This window comes from Abramis brama, assembly GCF_963993115.1.
Source record: "Abramis brama genome assembly, chromosome: 13".
Classification (NCBI taxonomy): domain Eukaryota; kingdom Metazoa; phylum Chordata; class Actinopteri; order Cypriniformes; family Leuciscidae; genus Abramis; species Abramis brama.
Genome location: NC_139975.1, coordinates 585437 through 608520, shown reverse-complemented (window position 1 = coordinate 608520; position 23084 = coordinate 585437). Strand labels below are relative to the sequence as shown.

Below are 23084 nucleotides of genomic sequence, written 5' to 3'. Positions count from 1 at the left end.
GGATTTATCATTTAATTGGACTTGAACGTTTTTTTTTCAATGCTTATCTCAAGGCCGACGGTAGAGGCATTTTGCTGCATTACTGGTAGCTGCTGTTGTGCTCGGGTTGGTTCGTTCTCGAGAAGCGCTATGTCGTCTGCGTATGCGAGGTCGTTGAGTTTTCGTTCGGTTGTTATCTCTTTTCTCTTTTTGGCACAAGATCGTTGTGGCCGTGCATTTTCCGATCGTGCTGGGGTACCCTTGTGTGTTAGGTAACCGAAATCGCCTGCTGATTGCTTTGAAACATAGTCGATGACAATTATGAATAGGTACGGTGCGAGGACGTCTCCCTGTAGAACTCCTGTAGTGATTGCAAAGGACTTCGAACACTCTCCTCCAACGTATACTTGGCTTGTCGACTTGTCATACATGATTCTGATTGCGTTTACAGTTTCCGATGGAATTCCGTAATGACGTAGGATGGCAAACGTCATCTCTCGGTCAATTGAGTCAAACGCTTTCTTGAAGTCAATAAATGTAGTATACATTGGGATGTCTTGTGCGCGCGCTCCATCCATGATCCTACGGAGGATGTGGATCTGTTGAGCACATCCCGACCTGTTCTGAAACCTGCTTGGTTGCTTCTGAGCAGTTTGTCGACCGGGTCTCTTATGCGATTGAGAATCACTCTATTGTAGACTTTGGCTGCTATGGACATTAGGCTGATTCCTCGATAGTTGGTCATGAGCTGTGGGTTACCTTTCTTCGGTATTGGCTTTATCAAGCTTGATGTCCATTGTGTTGGTGCTGTGAGATGTTGTTGATTTTGGAACTCTTGTTATTCAGGAGTGTTGAGAAGTAGCTGGCCCATTCTTTTAAAAGATCTTCGCTTGAACTTGGGATGTCGCTATTGAGCATTCTGATTTTGCCATCAGGCATCTTTGGGCTTTTCGCTAATGTCATGGATAAGTTTCCAAAACTTATGATCTTCGTGTTTGTTGACTGCTCGCTCTAGGGCATCGAGTTTAGAATTGATATGTGCCTCGTTGTCCATATCGAATGCTTTCGCAACCTCTTATTGCTTTTCATGCCATTCTTCTTTGTCTTTTAAATTTTGTGTGCGCTTGTATCTTGCTTTGAGATCTCCTTCTTGGTTGATTAGCTTGATGGTGTTGGGGCTAATCCAGCTTGGTTGTTTGGATTTCGGCCTTTTCTCCAGAATTTTCTCACAGGCTCCAATAAGAGCAGAGTCTAATGCGTTGGTTCGCTGTTTTATGGATTCCGGTGGGTCTAAGCATGCTATTTCATTGAAGAGTACTTCAAATCGATTCCGAACCTCCACATTGAATGCATTTTTCAATTCTGGGTCTTTCAGTTTTTCAACGTTGAAAGCACATCTCTTGTCCGGTTTAATTTTCGATTTTCGTAAGGAGAGCTCGAACTTGGCGCACACAATTTTATGGTCAGAACCGACGTTGCAGGTATTATATGCACGACAGTTTTTGACAGAAGTCCACCATTTTGTGCTGAATAAAATGTGGTCTAGCTGGTAAAATTCGCTTTTTGGACTTTTGTAAGTACGTAGTCTGGTCGGTCTGTTTGGAAACCATGAGTTGGCGGGGCGTAGACTCGCCATTTCACACATGCTAATCATCCTAAATCCATTATCAATTGATTCTGAATGATAGCAGTGGTTGCCGACAACTCTTGGATTTGAGATATGACTGTCTCTCCCGATTCTTGCATTAAAGTCTCCTGCAAGGACGGTTATGGTGTGTGGGGGAATAGTCTTGATGAGTTCAGTGAGATCGTTGTAAAATGCATCATTCCTGTCGTTGTTGGCATCGTCTGTTGGGATGTATACTGAGACTAAGCATGCTTTTGGGTTACCTTTAAGATGTATCGCTAACAAACGTTCTGATTTAACTGTGATTGAGCCAATTAGTTGAGCTATCGAGTTGTTGTACAAAATCGCGACTCCATGACATTTATCAGATGAGTTCGAATGTGCCAGGGTCCAGCTATGATTTTGCTTGTAGTGAATGTAGCCCACCGTGTCAGATGTTTTGAGACGATGCTCTTGGATGGCAACAATATTGATGTTTCGCTAGCCTGGTTAAAACCAGACCCTTCTCAGTTGAAACTGAGTGTAGGGTCTGGTGAAGCTATGTAGACAAATCATTTCCAAAGGGGCGTCACCAACCGACGTAGCTCAAATTCCTCTGGGCGCAATTGGATAGTCTAAAACCAATCAGATCGATGAAGGAGATGACGTATGCTTCGAGTGTTGTTCTTTGCTCCGGTTTTAACGAAAACGGTCAGTTTAAATCGCTCAAAACAGACGTGATAACTGATTCGTTTATATACTCTCTATGATTCGAACGAGTGATGTTCCACGGCGGCATCCATCTTTGTAATGAAATCTCCTTCAGCGTCGCTGCGCTGTCGTCATCATGTAAATCCCTCCCCAAACGTTTCTGATTGGTGCCGCGATTTCGGCGGCACAGAAATCCGTCAGATGTTAATATTCATAAGGAAATATTTAAAATAAGAATTAATGTATTTCACTAATAATCCTTCCTGTCAATTTTTGTTTATTTACTTTATACTTATTTGTCTAAGAAAAGGCTATAATTTGTTTTTTAATATCATTTGTATTAATTTGGGAAAGAAGTTTTGTGTTGTATGACGTCGTGACGTCATTACCGTTCACCTCGCGCTGCGTCCTCAGTCTGCTTTGAGTGAGTTGAGGAGAGGTAAGCAGTTAGAGGTGCTCTTCCAATTTAAGTTTATAAAAGTTCTCAGAAGGTTGATTAAGTTCATAATATGTGGTAATATTATTGTTAAGACTGTTATAAATGTCTTAGGAAGTGTTTTATGATTGGATGGATAGGATTCGATAGTTTTATTACTGAGTACAGCGATTTTGAGAATGTGTGTGTGCGTCAATAGAATGTGGTGATTTTAATTGATTCATTTTCTGGTCTTTAATCTGTAGGTGATAAAATCACAGATAAAACACTTTTCATTGCTGCATTTTCTCTTTAATCCATCCAGATATGGTTTATTTCTGTTTTAATTTTCCAATGTCTTCATTTTGTATCAATTTGTTTCTTTACTAATTTATGATTGACTTAAAATTAGCTGCAAGAGAATATAATGTATGTTTGGATAAATTGTGACAATTCATTTTGCACTTATTTGCAACATGTTTCATTCATAGTATGTTTGATATGTTATTATCATTGTGATGTGTACTGAGTCTGCTTTGAGTGAGTTGAGGAGAGGTGATAAAATCACAGAGAAAACACTTTTCATTGCTGCATTTTCTCTTTAATCCATCCAGTACCATCCACATCCTCCATGATAATAAATTCTCTATGAGCAGCAGTTCCAGTGTCCGGTGTCTTCTCTCAATAAAACAACACAACGCAGATCATAACAGTGGGCAGAATTAGGCTGGTTACACTGGATACAGATGAAGCCCATGTTTTACACAGAAAGCAAATCAAACACTATTAGAAATCGACTGCACATCTATAAGGACAAGTAATATACTATATAATGTATATATAACTACTATACTATATTATGTATATACTGTATATAACTACTATACTATATAACGTGTATATATATATTTAACTACTATACTATATAACGTATATATAACTACTATACTATATAACGTAGCCTTTTTTGATAAATGACATGCGGCAGATCTGTCTGCAGTTATTAAAGCAGCATTTTGTCAGTTTTTTTATTGTTATGAGTAACCTGTATGTGCTGTAATTAAAGCAATGCTTGCAGCAGATATATGAATAATTGCTTAAGATGTTAGAGTTAAGGTTTTTCTTGTAGCCGGTGTTTAGGCAGACGGCAGCGGGACTTCAGGCGGAGGGTTCAGCTTATCGGTAATCTTCAAATCCTTGCAGAACAACACCGGTTCTGATCCGAGACCCAGCTGGTACTGCCACAGAAACAGACGCTCGTGCGGCTTCAGCTCAAATGATAGTTGCTCTTCCACCTCAGTCTCTTCATTCCAGTTTTCCTTCTCAGTGTTCACACGTGCACCTCCATATTCTGCCGTAAAGGAGAACTGACACTCTGAAATTAACCCTGCGAGTGCTCCAGCTGAGATCTTTCCTGATGTTTCTATCTTCCAGTTGTGTGTGATCTCGGACATCTTCTCTTTACTGTATCCAACCTTTTTAGTAACTTTCTTTTGCAATGTCACTGGTGTGGGACTGTCATTATCTACAGTTTTAATGTTCACCCACTTGCTGAATGCGGGGCCGCTGGTTATGGACAGCCCGCCTGGAAGGAAGTTCAGAACATCGGGGTGAACGGATGAGAGAGCAGTGCCCTCATCTGTGTTGAAGTTGGTCCCTTTGTAGTATTCAACTCCCCATTCGGTTGGCTTGAGGAAGTATACGTGATCCCTATCACTCCAGAAATAGAGAGCATCTCTGCAATTGGGATGCAGGGGAAATTCTTTAGAGAAGGAGTCATTACTAAGGTCTCTTGTTCTTCTGCCCTTTTCCTGGAAGATGATGTAAAACACGTCAATGTTGTTTATATGGTTGACCATATCTACAACTGTGTATTTCATAAAGCCTGACAGGTAATGGTCTCCGCCCCGACAGTTGGGATGAAGGGTGAAGACTGAGGAATCAGTGTCTTCTGTCAGGTTAGTGACTCTGCGGCATTCATCACCCTTAATGATGTAAAAGTGGCATTTTCTGTCAGCAAAGTAATGGTCTCCATGTTGGCAGGCGGGGTGCAGAGCATGAATACTGAGGTCTGATCCTGCTCTGAAATCCTTTGCCCTCATATAGCAGCCGAGATCAGAGCGGATTATATAGCAGTAGTTGCTTGATCCACAGAAATCAACACCTTTTAATTTGCTCTTGGGAATAATACCTGCCATTTGCCTTAACCTGCAACACAAGATAACAAAAATAATACAAAATTTAAGATCTAATGGTTTGCTGTTAATCATGTATTTTTATAGATGGTTTTGAGCTATTTTTCCCACACTCTTTAAATTAGTCAAGATCACATGTGAAGATGAGAGATTTTGAACTTTGGGTAAAAAACACGGATCAACATCGGCAGGGCATTTGAATCATAGAGAGAAACCTTATATACAAACCTAGAATGTACATTTCCTGAAGAAAATGTGAAGTGGTGCTTGCAGTGGCAAAATTCGGCACGGTTGATAGGGTTCCATACTTATCATGGTACGAGCATGGAGCATTAGTTCAACGTCAAGCTGATAAAAGTAGCCTATTATTGTAACGTTGCAGTGGGAGTTTAACTGAGTTTCCAGCATGTTGTGGGATGCTTTGTGTGTTGCAGTCTGGCCGGTACACACAGTGCTCGCTCATAAATTCGAGCACGCGTAAGAGCATGCACTTGTAAACTTATTGGTTGCAATCTGAAACATCACCGCTAGAGGCGCTGAAAACTACATACAGCTCCTTTAAAGGACAACTCCGGTGAAAAATGAACCTAGGGGTAATTAACACATGGTTACCGAGTCGATCGTTCTCTGGCATGCGTTTTCATGATAATCGAATGTAAAGAGTTTTATCTCTAAAAACAGATTAACGTTAGCTTATAACACTAGTATATAAGAGTAAGTAAAAGTAAATCGCTAGTTAATACCACTAACAAGGCTCAAAATAGCCTCACACTAACACGGTAGCATAATGAGGGTCCCTACATGCAAACCGAAGCATTGAGAACTTTGTAAGTGTACAGACAGTTTAACCTGTTAAGCTTCACCAGTGCGTCGGCGCACTGAAGCGTTTTTTTTTTTATTTAGTTAAAAATTACTATCAGATTTAATGTTATACATTGACAAACTATACATCATTAAAAAGATATAAGACTCAAGTTTCAGTATTTGACCACTATTGTATTCTGAAAAACTTATAGTGACAGTTATGTCTTAATTTGTGTCAGGAGTTATGAAATGAAAAAATGAGTCGATACCTTTAATCAGGCCCGGTTCTACGGGGGTGCTTGAGGGTGCTAAGCACCCTCAAATAAAAGTGAAAGCACCCTCAGATGAAAAATTATTAATAGCACACATAAACGAGATTTTGCCGAAAATAAAACACAGACGGATTTCACACTCTTGCCTATAATAGGATAGCCTACACAAAATAAATAAATTAATAATATATATATATATATTAAATAAATTATTTCGTTATGCTTTCATGTTTAATGCATTGTAGTTGTCCTTTCGTGATCGCGATACGCAAAAGGTGAAGCTGTCTCTTTAATTGCCCACTTTGCTTGCGTGCGTGCTTCCCGCTCAGAAATTGGTGTAATAACGTTACTGCAGCAGTGCTTTATCAATATGTTTATGCATAACGCTAACAATGAATGACTGATTGGGTGTTGATGTGTTGTCATGGTTGTCATATTGTACAGACCCGGCATTCAGCGCTAGTGCATTATGGGTAATTGTTTGTTGGGAGTTGATTTATGCGTTATTACAGCAATATGGTTGGGGTTTGTGTTAGTAAAGTTACGTGTGTTTATGTTAAAGTTAGGTTGGATGTTCTTGGTACATTTTCTGCCTTGTTATGTAAAAATGTGTCTCTCACCGTCATGGAGAGAGACGTGTGTAAGGCAGTGACTTTTGGCCATTCTAGGAGTGTTCAAGTTGAAGCTGGTTACAACAAGGGTATCACCACAGTGTAAGTAGGCTATGTGTGGCATGTTTTAATGTTTTGCAAAGTGAAGATTGTTGCTTGATTACATGCTAATCTATTATTTACTGCCAGATCGTATATTGTTTAACATAACAGCAATTACAGTAGTATTATTGTATACAACATCCCCAATTTTGAGATACTATGTTTCAGACTGATGACTGAGCTATTTCCTACGATTATGTAAGCAGCACCCTCACTATATTCAGAAGCACCCTCAGTGATCTGGTTCTAGAACCGGGCCTGCCTTTAATATGAATTATGCGCGTCAGCCGCTTTCATTCATAAAAAAACTCCCGTGCCGTCGTCATGACAGCGATACACAAAACAACGTCCCTCAGGGCTTTAGCTCAAAAATGTGCAGATTTGGAGAAATATTGATATATTTTCATAAGTTTTCATCAGATTTCTATAGACAGGAATAATATTTATTGAATTTATGCCCAAATGCGTAGTGTTGCTTTCGTCAACGAAAATTATGACGAAATATTGTCGTCAACGAACCGTTATCACCTGACGAAAACGAGACGAGACGAGACGTAAATGCTGGTCATGTGACGATGACTAAAATACATGTATAATGCAATATCGTTGACGAATAAAAACGAGACTAAATGTGATTTACACAATAAAAACTATGCTAAAATGTCTCTTCATTTTCGTTGACCAAAACGAGACGAGACGAAATGTTATAACGTCACGACGAATGAGAACGTTGTGCGTGAACCCAGCTTTGTCAGCTTTAAATTCTGGTTTGCGATCTGGTCACCCGACCCGATTATCAGCGAATTTAACAATATTACTCCATTAGTTATTCCATTAAAATGTCTCATTGGTATATTTGACACATTCATAATCATTACTTTTGCCGGTTCTTTGTGACAGCTGTTATGTGCGTTATTAGCAGTGTCTCTGGTTACATGAACGCGTCACCGCATCAGCACCAGAACATGGAGATTTTATTTTAGAGAATAATCGCACAACCTATTCAATATTCTAGAATTAAATAAACTAATCGAATATCCAAAAATCGTGACTCATCCCTGCATGGAATCTCTTGTTTCTTTTCCCAAATCTTCACTCACGTCTCACCCATTTTCTAAAGGGATTATAAACGTGTCTTCATTGGTTTGCTTTTAATTAGGCCTATTATATTCGTATTCTTTACTGTGGTAAAGTAGAAAAACACTGTAGGACAGATAGCCTACATTTGTACTTGCATGTCAAATTATTTTTAACACAGTTTGTGCTTGTTATATTAGACATAGGGCGCGTCAAGTTTAGTTGTAAAGCGCGTTTCACACGCGCGGGTGATTTTTAGTTTCACTTTCTCTGGCAGCGCAATCTCAAACACAGCCTAAATATCTCGCCCTTGTGGAGAATAAAATTCGCTCTTCAGACCAATTTACATCAAGTAGAAAACACGAAGATATCATAAAGAGATCGATGGTCTCTTTCCTGCTCGTGTCCCACATCCCTCTCAGAGCGCAGAGTGGTAGGCTATCACGCGTCTTTGTGTGGAAATATAAAACGAGTTTTTATTTTTTTTAATAACCCCCCAACCACCGCCGTTAGTTGGTCCATTACCGCGGTGGTAAAAAAAACTGCCACCGTCACAGCCCTATACTAAATATAATAAGATAACCTTGTTTGAAATTCTATATTGACTGGGTTAAATAGAATTACATTACTAAAAAGAAACTAAAATACAATTTTCATTGACTAAAACTAGACTATAATGTCATCAGTTTTCGTTGACTAAAACTAGACTAAAATGTCATCAGTTTTCGTCGACTAAAACTAGACTAAAATGTCATCAGTTTTCGTCGACTAAAACTTGACTAGACTAAAAAGAGTATGAACGTGACTAAAACTAATAAAAACTAAAACGAAAGCTTGACACAAAGACTAGACTAAAACTAAAATTAAAACAGGCCGCCAAAAACAACACTACAAATGCGTCGATGTAATCATTATGAGCGCTGGACGCTGTGATGTATTGTGTTTTCAATCCATACCAACAGCCTGAGGGCGCTACATTCACAATAATAGTCCATTTATGTAACATGAAGAAGAATCATGATCATGTGACAATCCAGGAAGTCTCGAACACACACACAGCTATCAGAGATCGTTGTTACATGCAGAAAAAAAGACTTTTTGAAGACAATAAACATGATTGAAATGATATTTGGTTTACCTGTGTTCTTCAAATAATGTCAGGTATTTCCATAATAATAGATTATATTTATAATGTATTGCTAATCGATATAGACTTTATCATTGTGCAGAATAATAAAAAATATATATTTTATGTCTGATTTTTTTAATCTGAAGCGAAATTATATCACAGAAGATTATTTAAAACACTCTACTTGCGTTATAAATTAAGTTTGAAGCACAAAAATGGTTTTAATCTCATAAATTGTCGTGTATTGATGGTGTGCTAAGCTAACATGCTAGCTAGCTCTAGGTGCACCTGCCACATATTGCAGTTATCCTTTTATAATTTTTTTCTAAATATGCTTACTAAAATGTTTCATTATTCAAGCAGGGCATTTGATCCAGTTTTTAAATGTTAAGTAAGAACTTTGATAAAATAAATTAGGGATTGAAACCCTATGAATAGCCAGTCGTTAGTAACTATAATAATGCAGACAAAAGAAATGCATATTTACAGCCATAACCAGGCTGGAGAGGTGTTAATGTGTGCAGGGGAGACTGAGACTGAATGGGGCTCGTTTGCACCACAAAACAATAGAGACAATATACTGGATAGATGGTTAGAAGATGGCAATAAACATCAGAAGCATCTTTAACGTCAAATCAAAATAAAGTCAACTGACATGGTCTTGAAAAACATGTAACTAAATACAGAGTTTTGGACTTATTATCTTCAGATTTTAAACATAAAATGTTTAGACATGTGGCTTTAGCTGTAGTGCATTTCTAGATTGCTCCAGTGCCAACTTCAATTTTATTTTCATGAGGATGTTTCATAAAAATTAATTTCTAATAACTTTACAAAACTTTGAAGCTATTTATAACAATTTTTTTTCATTATGACAATAATTAATTCTACATTTACAATAAACTGCCAGGTGTCAGCTTTCAAATGAGATCATACTTGTGCTTTTAGTGCAAAGGGTTCATGAACTGTATCTGTTTAAGTTTGGGTATGTCATTTCTGGGGATTTTTCAAAAGTGGCGTTGCAGCTTAACAGGTTAAGCAATAAAACACAAAAAAGGTTTGTAGCAAATCATCAAAAGGTTATAATACTTTCAGCTCTATCCTGTGAAAGGATTTACAAAGACTAATTACCTTGTAAGCAGTTCAAGCAATATATATTGTTAACTTGTCCTCGTTCGAGTTTATCAAGTTAAGAAATACAGCAGAGCAATATCAATCAAAGAATTTTAGTAAAAAAAAAAAAAACTAAATTGAAGATGGTTTATATTCTCTCCAGGGCTGCAACGACATCAAAATCAAAAACGCAACAACACTCATACAAAAAGCGCTCGTATATATAGGAACCCTTGTTACATGCTGCCTCTTTGGCTAGGCTGTATGATCAAATCAAAACACATGGTAATAATTATTTTATCAAAAAGAATGTCTTACCCCTCATGCGTATCTTCACAGAAGGACTTCCTGGCCCCCGACAGAAGAAAACGGTACTCAAAGAATCTGATGTCCAGTCAGATGTTTAACAAACTTTATTAAAATAATCAAATGAAAAGAATACTTGTTACAGATTATAAATGAGTACTAACTAACAGATGTAAAAAATAAGATAAAGCAAACTGGCTACTGCATCTGACAGTATTCACGAACACATACCCCAAGATGGATGGGCAGCGGGACTTCAGTCGGAGGGTCCGGCTTATCGGTAATCTTCAAATCCCGGCAGAACAACACCGGTTCTGATCCGAGACCCAGCTGGAACTGCCACAGATACAAACGCTCATGTGGCTTCAGCTGAAATGATAGTTCCTCTTCCACCATAGTCTCTTCATTCCAGATTTCCTTCCCAGTCTTCACACTTGCACCTCCGTATTCTGCCGATAAGGAGAACTGACATTGGGCAATTAACGCTGTGAGTGTTCCAGATGAGATCGAGCCTGACGCTGCTATCTTCCAGTTGTGTGTGATCTCGGACATCTTCTCCTTATTGTATCCAACCTTTTTAGTAATTTTCTTTTGCCATGTCACTGGTGTGGGACTGTCATTACTAACAGTTTTAATGTTCACCCACTTGCCGAATGCGGGCAGCCCGACAGCCCGTCTGGCAGGAAGTTCAGAACTTCGGGGTGAACGGATGAGAGAGCATCGCACTCAGCTGTGTTGAGGTCGGTACCTTTGTAGTATTCAACCCAATCTGAGACTGGCTTGAGGAAGTAGAAGTGATCCTTATCACCCCAGTAATAGAGAGCATCTGTGCAATAGGAACGCAGAGGAAATTCATCAGTACTACAGTTTGGGAAAAGACCAAAATTGAACAGGTGTCTTGTTCTTCTGTACATGTCCTTTTCCTGGAAGATGATGTAAAACCAGTCAAAGGCCGCCAGGTAATGGTCTCCGCCCCGACAGTTTGGATGAAGGGTGAAGACTGAGGAATCAGTGTCTTCTGTCAGGTCAGTGACTCTGCGGATTTGATCACCCTTAATGATGTAAAACCAACGCGAGTCAGCAAGGTAATGGTCTCCGTGTTGGCAGGCGGGGTGCAGAGCATGAATACTGAGGTCTGACCCTGCTCTGAAATCACTCGACCTCATATAGCAGCCGAGATCAGAGCGGATGATGTAATGGTAGTTGCTTGATCCACAGAAATCAACTCCTTTAATTTTGTGTTTGGGAATAATACCTGCCATTTTGCCTTAACCTGCAACACAGGATAATAAAAAAAATTAAATAAATTAAGATCTAATGGTTTGCTGTTAATCATGTATTTTTATAGATGGTTTTGAGCTATTTTTTCCCACACTCTTTAAATTAGTCAAGATCACATGTGAAGATGAGAGATTTTTCTCACAGTTCTAACAGAGCCCTCCTGTATATACAGCTGTGGTCAGAAGTAATGGCACCCTGGTAAACATGATCAAAAATGGGGGTTTGGGTCACATTATGAAATAAATGTTTTTCTCCAAAACACAATTATTGGCACCCCTAGATTTTGTTTACGAGTAAAATATCTCTGAAGTATATTCCCATTTATATTTACCTGTATTTAGCACACCAGGGTGACTAGGAACATGAAAGTGTCCAGCTATGACTTCGTGTTCCACAGGAGTTTAAATATGAGGAAACACAAAGGCCAAATTCTCTTAATCATCACAATGAGTAAAACCAAAGAATATACTTCTGATGTGCAGCAAAAGATTGTTGAGCTTCACAAAATAGAAAGTGGCTGTAAGAAAACAGCTAAAGCACTGAAAATCCCCATTTTTACCATCAGGACAATAATTAAGAAGTTCCAATCAACTAAAGATGTTACGAATCTGCCAGGAAGAGGACGTGTGTCTATACTGTCTTAATGGACGGTGAGGAGAATGGTTTGAGTGGCCAAAGACTCTCCAATAATCACAGATGGAGAATTGCAGAGGTTAGTTGAGTCTTGGGGGTCAGAAAGCCTATTATACTAAGTATTTAATAAAAGTGTATGAATAATTGTGGCCGAAGTGTTTTGGAGAAAAATATTTATTTCATAATGTGATTCCCCCCCCCCCCCACTTTCAATTCTTTTACTTCAATGAAAGGTAAGGATTTTGCAATTTTTTTGAATGAAAGATCAAAGGGATAAACGATGCAGATTTATTTTTTACAGCCATATTTGATCATATTTACCAGGGGTGCCATTAATTCTGATCACCACTGTAAAGTACTAAGTCAAAGTCAATTTTATTGTAATTTTGTATTGTATTGTATTGTGTAGCACACGGCTCAGTTACTAGATCCTATAAAATCAAAACTATGGACCAGAAACAGAAGATTTGGATCGACTCTGTGACGAGTCTCTACTCTTCCCTGCTACGGTCGGTTGGTGGGTGTGGCTGGGAGACTCATCAAGGGAACGATGTCCACCTGTTCATCCCTCTATAAAAGCTTATGCTGGCTAGTGTTGAGGGAGAGGTCTTTCTCCGCGTTATTTTGAGTTGGCTTGGTTTTGTTTTTGGGTTAAACTGGTTTTGTTATTTGATTTAGTATTTTGTTTTTTGTGATTGATACCCTTACATTCATGCACCTAACAGACATTACAGATGATCATGTTTTCTTGCTTATATTTTTCTATTTATGTTAATAAATCTTTATTTCTGCAAACCAATCACTATCTCCTCCATTTCATTTGCCACGTCCTCGAGCCGGTCGTGACAACTCACTGAAACAAAAATTTTCAAAGATAATAATAAGAAAGAATAAAATAAATGAACCACTCAGACCACTGGAATGCAGCTAATTAATGAAAAGGTAAGTGTATTTTTTGTTGTTATTTTGCATGAGTTGTATCTATTTTTTTTAAAAGAAATTAAAAAGAATGAAAAAAAAAAAAGAAAAACAAATAGATGACAGTAACACACAGTATTTCAAATAAATGATAAACGCACAAAAACAAAATCGAGACACCTCAGTGTCTCAATTTCAAGTTCAATTTCTTGTTTTCAAATTCCAAAAAAAGTTACTGAGTAGGAATGTTCATCAAAAAATGAATGCAGTTCAGTGCATGAAGAGAAAGGGAAAGGGAAAAAACATAATTTTGTCTTCAATGAAATCCGGGAAAACTTGAAAAACACAATGGCCCTCATTTATCAAAAGTGCGTACACCAAATTTCCAGCGTACACCTGGCGTACACCCAAAACCACGGTGACTTTGAGATTTATCAATATGGACGTTGGCGTACGGCACGCTCAAATCCGACGCCAGCTCAGGAGGTGGTGTACATGTACACACGTTTTGAGTGCGGGAATGCGCAAAAAAACAATTCCTAACACCACAAAACGCACTGACAAACTAAAAGATATGATATATTATGACCTACTGTAAAAAAAACAACAACATAGTAATTATAAACTTCAGTGTTTATTTTTGTGCAACATGGACTTCAATGTTTAATTTGTGTGACTTTACCGAAGCATTTGAATTGTAGGCATACATATTCCTTAAGTTGCGAGCCTGTGCGCTTTACCTGACGTTTCAAGCCTCGTTTATACTTTCGCCTGGCTCCGCAGCGCGAGTCTCCGCAGACTGCGCGCGCACCTCCCCAAACGGACGAGGCGTTTATACTCGACGCGCTCGCCGTTGTACTATTCTTTGAATCGATGGTTAGGCCAGGGTTAGGCCCGGCAGGGGTGCACGGACTGGGTTTAGTAATGAAAGGCTTTCAATGACCAAAAAAACAATTCAGACTGACAAAATAATAAAAATGACATTCTTCTTCTTTTAAATAATAATAATAATAATAGTAATAATAATACAAATAATATTAATAACGACATTCATCTTCTAAATAACAATAAGCGTCGTTAATAATAAAAATCTAGAAATCAATTTTGTTTCTTTCCACTTCCCTGGTTTCGCTTTCTCTTTCTCAAAGAAGTTTCTCTTCTTTGCCGTCTTCCGTGTGTCCATGGCGTAAAATGAGGGCGTGGGGGGAGCGGAGACTTGAATATATAGGGGCGTGTTATTCTAATGACGATCGTTTTCAGCCGCGGCATTTATCAAGGGCAGGTATTGCGTACACCTGGATTTCAAAGGTACGCACAGCTTCATAAATCAGGCGATGAGAGGAGTGTAAGCATAATCTTACGCCAATATATACGCCCGTTTCTACGCAAGAATGATAAATGAGGGCCAATGTGTGCAGTTCTGTCCTACCCAATCAGAAAACCCTTTTACTCTGTTTCCTGGTACGAAACGATGGGATGGCTCGTCAGTCCAAACCTGGGATAAGAGTCCACAGCCAGGACAGGATTCAGGATCACAGCAGCAATTTTTCAAGAAAAAAAACCCGGCCTTGCAAAAACAAAGCCAAAACAGTCATCAGTAACTCATTCAAATAAACATTTTCAAATGACCAAAATGTCTGTTTCAATTATTTGGATATAGGCAACACATACATGCTAGTCACCATGTGCTTGATTAACACACTAGAGTTTATGTACAGAGCTAGCAAAGCTAGCAGCGCATGGCACACACTTCACAACAGAACAAATATAATCTCAACAATTACTACGTCCTTCAAACATTTAAACATAACTATATGCACTCACAGATTGTATTAGAAAACACGTAAAGCATTTTCAAACATCTTTTATATCACTGATCACTTTTTCAAATGTATTTTTCACATTAAGAGTCCAAAAACAGTATCCACATCACCTAAATACATTTCTTATAAAGAAATTGGTACTCACCAAGGAGAAATATAAATCAGAGAACAAAAAAAAGATAGTTTCTCAAAGAAATTGATTTTGTTCAGATCCTATCCCGTCAGTGTCTTTTCTTCTCGTCGCGTTCAGATTCACAACGCACTCTTCTCTTCCAGGAAACTATAAAGCACCCTTGAACCAAACATTATAATGGCGAACGGACAGCACTTTAGGAGGCGTGTTCATCCCTGAACTCGTTTCCTTACAAGTCAAGTCACCTTCATTTATACAGCGCTTTTAACAATATAGACTGTTTCACTGTTTCAGTCGCCAACCCTTAGTAGATTTTCTGGCAGAGTGGAAACGTCTACCAACAAGAATACCAAAATCTTGTTGAGTCCTGCACACGATCGAAAAAGCCTATACCATTCGGTTCAGGTCTCGCCCGCCAGGGTTCAGAGGGGTCCTGTCCACAGTGCTGGCCCCGAGCAGGCTCTGGTAATGGAACAAGAAGTAAAAGCTCCTCTGCAAGAGGAGGCTATAGACCCTTTTACAGTTGGTAAACATGGTGACGTATTTGTGTGGGCGGGGCTTCACTGGAGGCAGAAAGATCTCTCTGGCCGCTTCACTAACGCTAGTTTGCAAGTTTTGTTAGCTGGGTTTTTTAACAATGACTGGAGAAAATCCGATTTTGTCTTAATGTTCAAGGTCACTCACTGTCCAGGACCGCGATTGTTATTTGCAAAAGTTAATTTTAACGGACGGAACCAGATGACCGTACACGCTCAGTCAATGGACGATATGACACTGCGGTCAAGCCAGCCGCGGTTTGAAAATAATCGGTCAAGCCAGCCGCCAAAAAAAAAAAAAAAGCGTGTGCGCCTATTACTGTGAATACGGTAATTTCAGTAACAGCAGAGAGAACGCGCTTTCAGAGCGCTTAAGTTGCCCAGATCTCTCTCTCTCTCTCTCTCTCTCTCTCTCTCTCTCTCTCTCTCTCTCTCTCTCTCTATCTATCTATCTATCTTTTTCTTTCTTTTTTTCTCTTTCTCTCTCTTTTTTCTTCTTTTTCTATCTATCTATCTATCTATCTATCTATCTATCTATCTATCTATCTTTTTTCTTTCTTTTCTCTCTCTCTCTTTCTTTCTTTTTCTTCTCTATCTATCTATCTATCTATCTATCTATCTATCTATCTATCTATCTATCTATCTATCTTTTTTCTTTCTTTTTTTCTCTTTCTCTTTTCTTTTTGTCTTCTTTTTTCTATCTTTTTCTTCTCTCTCTCTCTTTCTCTCTATCTATCTATCTTTTTTATTTCTTTTCTCTCTCTCTCTCTCTCTCTCTCTTTCTTTCTTTCTTTTTTCTATCTTTTTCTTCTCTATCTATCTATCTATCTATCTATCTATCTATCTATCTATCTTTTTTCTTTCTTTTTTTCTCTTTCTCTTTTCTTTTTGTCTTCTTTTTCTATCTATCTATCTATCTATCTATCTATCTATCTATCTATCTATCTTTTTTCTTTCTTTTCTCTCTCTCTCTCTTTCTTTCTTTCTTTCTTTCTCTTTTTCTATCTTTTTCTTCTTTATCTATCTATCTATCTATCTATCTATCTATCTTTTTTCTTTCTTTTCTCTCTCTCTCTCTCTCTCTCTCTCTCTCTCTTTCTTTCTTTCTTTCTTTCTTTCTTTTTTCTATATTTTATCTATCTATCTATCTATCTATCTATCTATCTATCTATCTATCTATCTATCTATCTTTTTTCTTTCTTTTCTCTCTCTCTCTTTCTTTCTTTTTCTTCTCTATCTATCTATCTATCTATCTATCTATCTATCTATCTTTTTTCTTTCTTTTTTTCTCTTTCTCTTTTCTTTTTGTCTTCTTTTTTCTATCTTTTTCTTCTCTCTCTCTCTTTCTCTCTATCTATCTATCTTTTTTATTTCTTTTCTCTCTCTCTCTCTCTCTCTCTCTTTCTTTCTTTCTTTTTTCTATCTTTTTCTTCTCTATCTATCTATCTATCTATCTATCTATCTATCTATCTTTTTTCTTTCTTTTTTTCTCTTTCTCTTTTCTTTTTGTCTTCTTTTTCTATCTATCTATCTATCTATCTATCTATCTATCTATCTATCTTTTTTCTTTCTTTTCTCTCTCTCTCTCTTTCTTTCTTTCTTTCTTTCTCTTTTTCTATCTTTTTCTTCTTTATCTATCTATCTATCTATCTATCTATCTATCTATCTATCTATCTTTTTTCTTTCTTTTCTCTCTCTCTCTCTCTCTCTCTCTCTCTCTTTCTTTCTTTCTTTCTTTCTTTCTTTTTTCTATATTTTATCTATCTATCTATCTATCTATCTATCTATCTATCTATCTATCTATCTATCTTTTTTCTTTCTTTTTTCTCTTTCTCTTTTCTTTTTGTCTTCTTTTTTCTATCTTTTTCTTCTCTCTCTTTCTTTTTTCTTCTTTTTCTATCTATCTATCTATCTATCTATCTATCTATCTATCTATCTATCTTTTTTCTTTCTTTTTTTCTTTTTTCTATCTTTTTCTTCTCTCTCTTTCTTTTTTCTTCTTTTTCTATCTATCTATCTATCTATCTATCTATCTATCTATCTTTTTTCTTTCTTTTCTCTCTCTCTTTCTTTCTCTCTCTCTTTCTTTCTCTCTCTCTCTTTCTTTCTTTTTTCTATCTTTTTCTTCTTTATCTATCTATCTATCTATCTATCTATCTATCTATCTATCTATCTATCTATCTATCTATTTATCTGTGAGAGACGATATAATAAGATGCCATATTTCGAGAGTTTTTGTACTTTACTCTGTTATCCTTTTAATTTACACTCATGTTGTCTTTGCAAGCTGTGTATTTCTTTGACTAATATATATATTTTTTTCTTTATAGGTCACATCTAGAGAATTTTTATGTAGAGGTTTACAACATAATTATTTGCAAAAAAAAGCAGTAAAATAAAGTATACATTCTTTCTAAATACATTTTTTGTTTTTGTTTTTATATTTTTTTTTTACTACATTAAAAGTTTCTGAAATTCAATGTCCCATTTTACTGTAGCATTTTGGAGATACGTCAATTTATTCGACTTTGGAGGCCTATAAAGACCTCATTTCTAATAAGTAGAAAAAACTAATGGTCAGTTCTTATAGGGGACGTCCCATACAGTATGCACACCTCATATCAAAACATTTTACTGCAGCATTTTGGAGTTATTTCACATTTTACTACTTCAGAGGCCTATAAAGACCTTATTTCAAATAAGTAGAAAAAACTAATGGTCAGTTCTTATAGGGGACGTCCCATACAGTATGCACACCTCATATCAAAGCATTTTACTGCAGCATTTTGGAGTTATTTCACATTTTACTACTTCAGAGGCCTATAAAGACCTCATTTCTAATAAGTAGAAAAAACTAATGGTCAGTTCTTATAGGGGACGTCCCATACAGTATGCACGCCTCATATCAAAACATTTTACTGCAGCATTTTGGAGTTTTGTAACATTTTACTACTTCAGAGGCCTATAAAGACCTTATTTCAAATAAGTAGAAAAAACTAATGGTCAGTTCTTATAGGGGACGTCCCATACAGTATGCACACCTCATATCAAAGCATTTTACTGCAGCATTTTGGAGTTATTTCACATTTTACTACTTCAGAGGCCTATAAAGACCTCATTTCTAATAAGTAGAAAAAACTAATGGTCAGTTCTTATAGGGGACGTCCCATACAGTATGCACACCTCATATCAAAACATTTTACTGCAGCATTTTGGAGTTATTTCACATTTTACTACTTCAGAGGCCTATAAAGACCTTATTTCAAATAAGTAGAAAAAACTAATGGTCAGTTCTTATAGGGGACGTCCCATACAGTATGCACGCCTCATATCAAAGCATTTTACTGCAGCATTTTGGAGTTATTTCACATTTTACTACTTCAGAGGCCTATAAAGACCTCATTTCTAATAAGTAGAAAAAACTAATGGTCAGTTCTTATAGGGGACGTCCCATACAGTATGCACACCTCATATCAAAACATTTTACTGCAGCATTTTGGAGTTATTTCACATTTTACTACTTCAGAGGCCTATAAAGACCTCATTTCTAATAAGTAGAAAAAACTAATGGTCAGTTCTTATAGGGGACGTCCCATACAGTATGCACACCTCATATCAAAGCATTTTACTGCAGCATTTTGGAGTTTTGTAACATTTTACTACTTCAGAGGCCTATAAAGACCTCATTTCTAATAAGTAGAAAAAACTAATGGTCAGTTCTTATAGGGGACGTCCCATACAGTATGCACACCTCATATCAAAGCATTTTACTGCAGCATTTTGGAGTTTTGTAACATTTTACTACTTCAGAGGCCTATAAAGACCTCATTTCTAATAAGTAGAAAAAACTAATGGCCATTTCTTATAGGGGACGTCCCATACAGTATGCACGCCTCATATCAAAGCATTTTACTGCAGCATTTTGGAGTTTTGTAACATTTTACTACTTCAGAGGCCTATAAAGACCTCATTTCTAATAAGTAGAAAAAACGAATGGCCAGTTCTTATAGGGGACATCCCATACAGTATGCACGCCTCATACCAAAGCATTTTACTGCAGCATTTTGGAGTTATTTCACATTTTACTACTTCAGAGGCCTATAAAGACCTCATTTCTAATAAGTAGAAAAAACTAATGGTCAGTTCTTATAGGGGACATCCCATACAGTATGCACGCCTCATACCAAAGCATTTTACTGCAGCATTTTGGAGTTATTTCACATTTTACTACTTCAGAGGCCTATAAAGACCTTATTTCAAATAAGTAGAAAAAACTAATGGTCAGTTCTTATAGGGGACGTCCCATACAGTATGCACGCCTCATATCAAAGCATTTTACTGCAGCATTTTGGAGTTATTTCACATTTTACTACTTCAGAGGCCTATAAAGACCTCATTTCTAATAAGTAGAAAAAACTAATGGTCAGTTCTTATAGGGGACATCCCATACAGTATGCACGCCTCATATCAAAGCATTTTACTGCAGCATTTTGGAGTTTTGTAACATTTTACTACTTCAGAGGCCTATAAAGACCTCATTTCTAATAAGTAGAAAAAACGAATGGCCATTTCTTATAGGGGACGTCCCATACAGTATGCACACCTCATATCAAACTATTTTACTGCAGCATTTTGGAGATATGTCACATTTTACTACTTTAGAGGCCTAGAAAGACCTCATTTCTAACTTGGTCATTTACTTTAGATTTACTCTTGGCTGAGTATAGCTACCATTGCTGTGTTTTGCGTGCTGAATGTTGAAGTCTGTGTGTGACTCAAGCATGATCAACTGCAAGATATTGTCACAAATATAGAGGGATTATATCAACCCAATTAAAAGTTTCACAAAGTGCTTATGACAAGTGTTAGCAATAAAATTGTAAAATATTATTATTCAACATGAATAATGATTTAGTTGGAAGATAGGTGAACTTTTAAAAGCAACCTATTAACTACTTCCCTTCTGTTTAAACCAAATAACTGTGATTTCTTGTTGCATCACTGCTTCAATAGGAAGATAATTATAATGATATAAATGAAGTTCCAAGTGCCTAACCAAAGCGAACACTGATCATCATAATGGTGAGTTCAAACAAAAACATTTGAGGAAAATCAACATCAGCTTATGTGATGTTCTCTCAAATTTATCAGCTGCATTGACAATTCAACATTCAAGATGACTTTGGGAAATGAGTGAATGCAACTAGAGAAAGAAAACTGCAGAAGTGGAGGAAATGAGTGAAAAGTCTATTAAGAATTGCCCCGCCTCAAAAAATCTTTTTTTGTTGATAACATGGCACTCAAACCAATCAATTAATCTTAACTTGGGTTTTCTGAGTAAACAAGGAATAGTATTAGTATGTGAATAGTCCGCTACACATGAAGCCCATCAGGAAAAATCATACTTTGGGAAATTTTAACAATAAAAAAGTCTTAATTATGAAAATTAGTAATATAGTAAAAAAAAAAATGACATAAAAAGGTATAATTATGACGTAGAAAGCCATAAATTGACTTTTAAATTTCATAATTTCACTTTTTAAACTCATAATTACGATGTGATAATTTTGGCTTTATCTCATTGTGTCATAAATAAGATTTTTCGCAAGCATGATTTTTTTTTCATGACTATGTGTTGGTGTTTTGCGAGGTCAGACAGCAGCTCTTCGCTCACTGAATGATGAGTTCCATATGTGTATTCATCACATGGCCCACACACACACACACACACACAGTAATAAAGTCATATGGGCTCTCGGCACAATGGAGGGTCGTCATAAAGATCAATGTAGCGTATCAGTGCAGCTCTCTCACTAACGGTCCCTGAGCCTCGTTAACACACCACCAAAACAAACACTCTGTCACTCACACACACACACACACACACACACAGATCCATGTGTGTGTGTGTGTGTGTGTTCCGGATCAGTTGCTCGGACACACATTACCTCACTCACTCTCTTCCAGGAGCAGATATTACTGTAGTTGATCTGAGCTCAGTCGAACACGCTGATGGATTTAAACCCTGCTGATCGTGTGTGTGGTCGCTTTACACAGAGAGACAAACCAGTTACTGCCTTCAACATCATCTTTGTTTGTAATGTCTTCATATATGCATATATATACACACACTCTCACACACACACACACACACACATAATTAAGATGTTTTAATGTTTCTGAAAGAGTCTCTTCTGCTCACCAAAGCTGCATTTATTTGATCATAAATACAGTAAAACAGTGAAATATTATTATAATGTAAATCATCTGTTTTCTATGTGAATATACAGTAAAGTGTAATTTATTCCTGTGATCAAAGCTGGATTTCCAGCATCATTACTCCAGTCTTCAGTGTCACATGATCCTTCAGAAATCACTCTAATATGATGATTTGATGCTCAAGAAACATTTATGATTATTATCAGTGTTGAAAACTGTTGTGCTGCTTCATATTTTATTTTATTTTTCATGATCCTTTGATGAATAGAAAGTTCAAAAGAACAGCATACTGTCTCTTTTGATCAGTTTAAAAGGTCCTGGATGTTTAAAGATGTTGAACTAACTTGATCAGCAAGATTCTCCTGTTTATTATAGGAGTGTTTGAAGCTGTTAGTGTGACCCCTGCTGGCCACTGTCAGAACTACACCATCCTGTGAACATTACTGATGGAATAACATTTATTTCCTGATGTTTTAGTTGATGTTTTCTGAAGGCTCTTAAAGTGTATAAAGTTTAAGTCTGTTCATCCTTAAAGTCATTCAGTCTCTCTAAATGTTTCAATATAATGTTAATTTAGTTGAATTTTATAAAGTTAATTTAATTTTAATGTTAATATTTATTGTATATTATTAATATATAATGTTAATATATTTTGAATGTTAGATGCGGTGGTTTAGTCTCAGACTGAAATGATTCAGTAATGTGAATAACTCTCTGTGACCAGCAGAGGGAGACACTGACTGAAGGCTGCCATGGTAACCATAGCAACAGCAGGTACACTGGTAACCATAGCAACAGCAGGTACACTGGTAACTATAGCAACAGCAGTTACACTGTATCAGCAAGAGAGGAATGACACAAAGATTCTGAAGCATCTTAAACAGGTTGAAGGACCCTCTATTATGATTTTACAAAAGTAACTTTATAAAACTTACAATGTATGTGTGTGTGAAAGAGAGAGAGAGTGTGTGTGTGTGAGACAGAGAGAGAGAGTGTGTGTGTGTGTGTGCGTGCGTGTATCATCTAGCTACTGGAGTGCCTCAGGGCTTCATCATGTTTTGATGAACATTAACAACTTCAATACAAAGTTTAAAATACATCAGATAGGTGTATTTATCAAGTTGTTAAAGGATGATAAAAATACATAAAATTACATATGAGCTAAATAAAAAATAATTTGTTAATTACAGTGACAATGAATGAAGAACTCACTACTGGTAT

At 36.9% G+C, this 23084-nt stretch overlaps 1 protein-coding gene across 2 annotated transcripts; it reads right to left on the bottom strand.

Annotated features, from left to right (window-relative positions):
* Positions 1-2926: 2926 nt before the first annotated feature.
* On the bottom strand, positions 2927-15906 carry LOC311094560 (uncharacterized protein). 2 transcript variants are annotated; one of them, XM_084132593.1, is made up of 5 exons: positions 15121-15906; positions 14582-14719; positions 10552-11593; positions 10333-10425; positions 2927-4919 (listed from the first exon to the last, which is right to left on the bottom strand). In XM_084132593.1, the coding sequence occupies exon 5, from the start codon at positions 4907-4909 to the stop codon at positions 3848-3850; it is 1062 nt and encodes a 353-aa protein (XP_083988719.1). In that variant the 5' UTR covers positions 4910-4919; positions 10333-10425; positions 10552-11593; positions 14582-14719; positions 15121-15906; the 3' UTR covers positions 2927-3847. The 2 variants fall into 2 exon arrangements, with proteins under 2 accessions (XP_083988719.1, XP_083988720.1); XM_084132594.1 differs by having other exon boundaries at positions 14648-14719; positions 15121-15804.
* Between the last annotated feature and the right edge of the window lie 7178 nt (positions 15907-23084).

Coding starts and splice junctions, on each gene's coding strand:
- LOC311094560 (XM_084132593.1), bottom strand. CDS start 4,909: ATGGCAGGTATTATTCCCAAGAGCAAATTAAAAGGTGTTGATTTCTGT.